The 2582-nt window shown below is 58.1% G+C and overlaps 1 protein-coding gene across 1 annotated transcript in view; it reads left to right on the plus strand.

Moving 5' to 3' along the window:
• The window catches only part of NTN1 (netrin 1), a 123941-nt gene that overhangs the window by 98582 nt on the left and 22777 nt on the right, over positions 1-2582 (plus strand). Inside the window, exon 4 of the mRNA XM_008631629.2 lies at positions 2415-2564. Coding sequence (XP_008629851.1) covers positions 2415-2564 — 150 coding nt within the window. The remainder of the gene's footprint in view (positions 1-2414; positions 2565-2582) is intronic.

A 2582-nucleotide genomic window follows, 5' to 3' on the forward strand; every position in this document is an offset into this window, starting at 1 on the left:
ACCGTTACCGGAGGGGTGAAGGAAGCGGCAGCATCGCGATTTATTTATTTCTGTGCTGTCCAAAGAGCGCTCTGTGCTCTCAGCCCGGCCTCCAGGAGCCTGACTCTGGCAATCTTACTCATCACCAAGGCTTTTTTTCCCCCTCTTTTCCCTCTCTCGCCCGAGCGGTCCCACTGAAATGGGGGAGGATTCCTCCCGGGATGGGCTCTGCAGGCGATGCCTGGGAGCAGCCCCGGAGGGGACGCCTGAAACATGAGGCGTGTTCGTCACCATCCTCCTGCCCTTTGCCTCTTCTTGGGTAACCTTTCCCTGATTTGCTTATTTTTCTATTAATTCCTGCCTCTCTGCTCTTCTTTAACTCGTTTCTCTCCTGTTCCTCCTTCAGGCTTTCGTTTAATGTGGTTTTATTTTCTCTCCCCCGGCACTACCTGAGCCATCCCTTGGGGCTGCAGTGTGAAGGTTTTCCCACCTAAACAGCCGTCTGCTCATCACCAGCCACGCTGATTTCACATTAAAACCTTTCCGGTCTAAATTAGCTTCAGAAACGCAGATTTCTGCTGTGGGCAGGTTTGCAAGCAGCCATTTCCCAGGGGCAGCTCGGGACAGGGGGGAGAGCAGGACTTTTAATTGAAAACCCCGAATCAGAAGTGTTAGGAAAAGAGGAGAAAAGGAGCAAAAGCTTTCTTGGTTTCTTGAGGGTCTTTTTCCCCCTCATGTGAAAAATCTTTGGGTTTTGGCAAGGCTCATTCTCTTCCCACCCAGCTCTGGTGGGGTCAGGGCTGGTGGCAGTTTTCTGGAGCTCTGGGGTGTCCCGTGCAGGGAGAAGTTGGACAATCCCAGAGCAGGGGTGCTCCAGGCACCATCCCAACCCTGCTGGGAAGGGATCAGCCTGGGAGCTGCTGCCCAGTAAGGGTCAGACTGGGGGCTGCTGGTGCAGGGAGCAGGATCGTGCTGGGGTGGCTTGGAGGGAACCCCCAGCCAAACACCAAAACTTGGAAACGCAAAACCAATGTGGGATGTGATCTGCTGTCCCCAAATGAGGCAGATTTAAGGTGTCTCAGAGCCAGGGGGGTGAAGAACAAACAAAGCAGCATTGCAGAATCCAGGAAAAGTCCTCATGGGAGTGACGTGCCCAGTTTGGGGGGCTTGGGGGGATTGAAGCCACTGGTGCCCACGGGGACACCCACCCTGGCCCTGACCCCCAGCCCAGCCCCCTCCAGGCAGTGGGACAGGTTTCCCCCAGCCCCTCTTCCTGGCAGGCAGCTCCCCTGAGGGGCAGGAGGAGAGGGGATCAGAGCTCCCCAGGGAGGGATTTGCCTGGCTCCGTCCCGAGGATGCTGCAGAAGAAAAGGAAAGCTTTCCTGCTTGCCTGCCTCTCGCTGCCACCGCTCAGCAGGGGCAGACCACAGTCTGGCACGGCGCTTGCAGCTCTTAGAAATCAGGGCTGTTAACAAATGTGTGATGCCGTAATCCTTTTGGAGCAGTGATGATAACAAGCCCTGATGCTTTTTTTCTTTTTTCTCTCTTTTTTTTTTTTTTTTTTTTGGGCTTTTCTTCTTTTTTTGCCTTTTTTTAAAATTTTTTTTCCCCCAAACAGCTGCGCCGGTGAAGTCGCACTGTGGGAAATGAGATGGTGAATGTTTTCAAGTGCAGTATTTACATCCCCTGCCAAACCCTTCACATCTGCCCGGCTCTGCCGTCAAGGCTCCATCCATCTGGCCGGGAACAGCAGGTCCTCCAGCCTGCCTGCATCCCACAAGGGCATTTCCTTCCTGTGCCCGCAGTGCCAGCTGCCAGGGATGCTGCTCAGCGGGAAGGGCTCGAGCGAGAGCTCTGAAAGGACTGGTTTGATTTTTCTCCGAGTGCACGTGAAATGAATTCCCAAGCTCCCGCAAGCGACTGCTGCCTGCCTGAGCTCGGTGTGCTGAGGGGTGATGGAGCCCTGCCGGCTTTGTACCTCTGTACCAGCCCTGCCGCTGCTCCCGGGAGCCCCGGGCAGTTTGGGGCTGCTGGGCGGGGGCAGCGGGTGCTGCTCCCCTCCCTTTAAACCCTGCAGACTCCTGATCTCAGCACCCATGGGGTGAGGAGTGTCCGTGGGATCCATCCCCACGCTGCCTCCCGGGCTCGGACATCCTGGCTGCACTTCCATCTCCGCGGCGGGGCTGTGACAGGGCCACCCCCTCTCCAGGGCTGCCCCTGTGCCCAAGAGCTGCCCCCACGCCCTGTGCCAAATGCCAGCTCTGTTTCAGCTCAGTCGCGGAGGTTTGCCGGAGCTGCCGGCGGCAGAGAAGTGGAGCCGTGCCGGGGGAGATCCCGCAGCTCCCGGTCCTTGCCCCACTCCCCGCCGATGCCACATCGCCTCCTGCCCCCGCTGTGCCCTCCCCTGACCCTGCTGTCGTGTGTTCCCCCCGCAGAGTGCGATTGTCACCCCGTGGGTGCCGCCGGCCAGACCTGCAACCAAACCACGGGCCAGTGTCCCTGCAAGGACGGCGTCACCGGCATCACCTGCAACCGCTGCGCCAAGGGCTACCAGCAGAGCCGCTCGCCCATCGCCCCCTGCATAAGTAGGTGGATCTTCTTTC

This window comes from Corvus brachyrhynchos, unplaced genomic scaffold (assembly GCF_000691975.1).
Source record: "Corvus brachyrhynchos isolate BGI_N302 unplaced genomic scaffold, ASM69197v1 scaffold904, whole genome shotgun sequence".
Lineage (NCBI taxonomy): Eukaryota > Metazoa > Chordata > Aves > Passeriformes > Corvidae > Corvus > Corvus brachyrhynchos.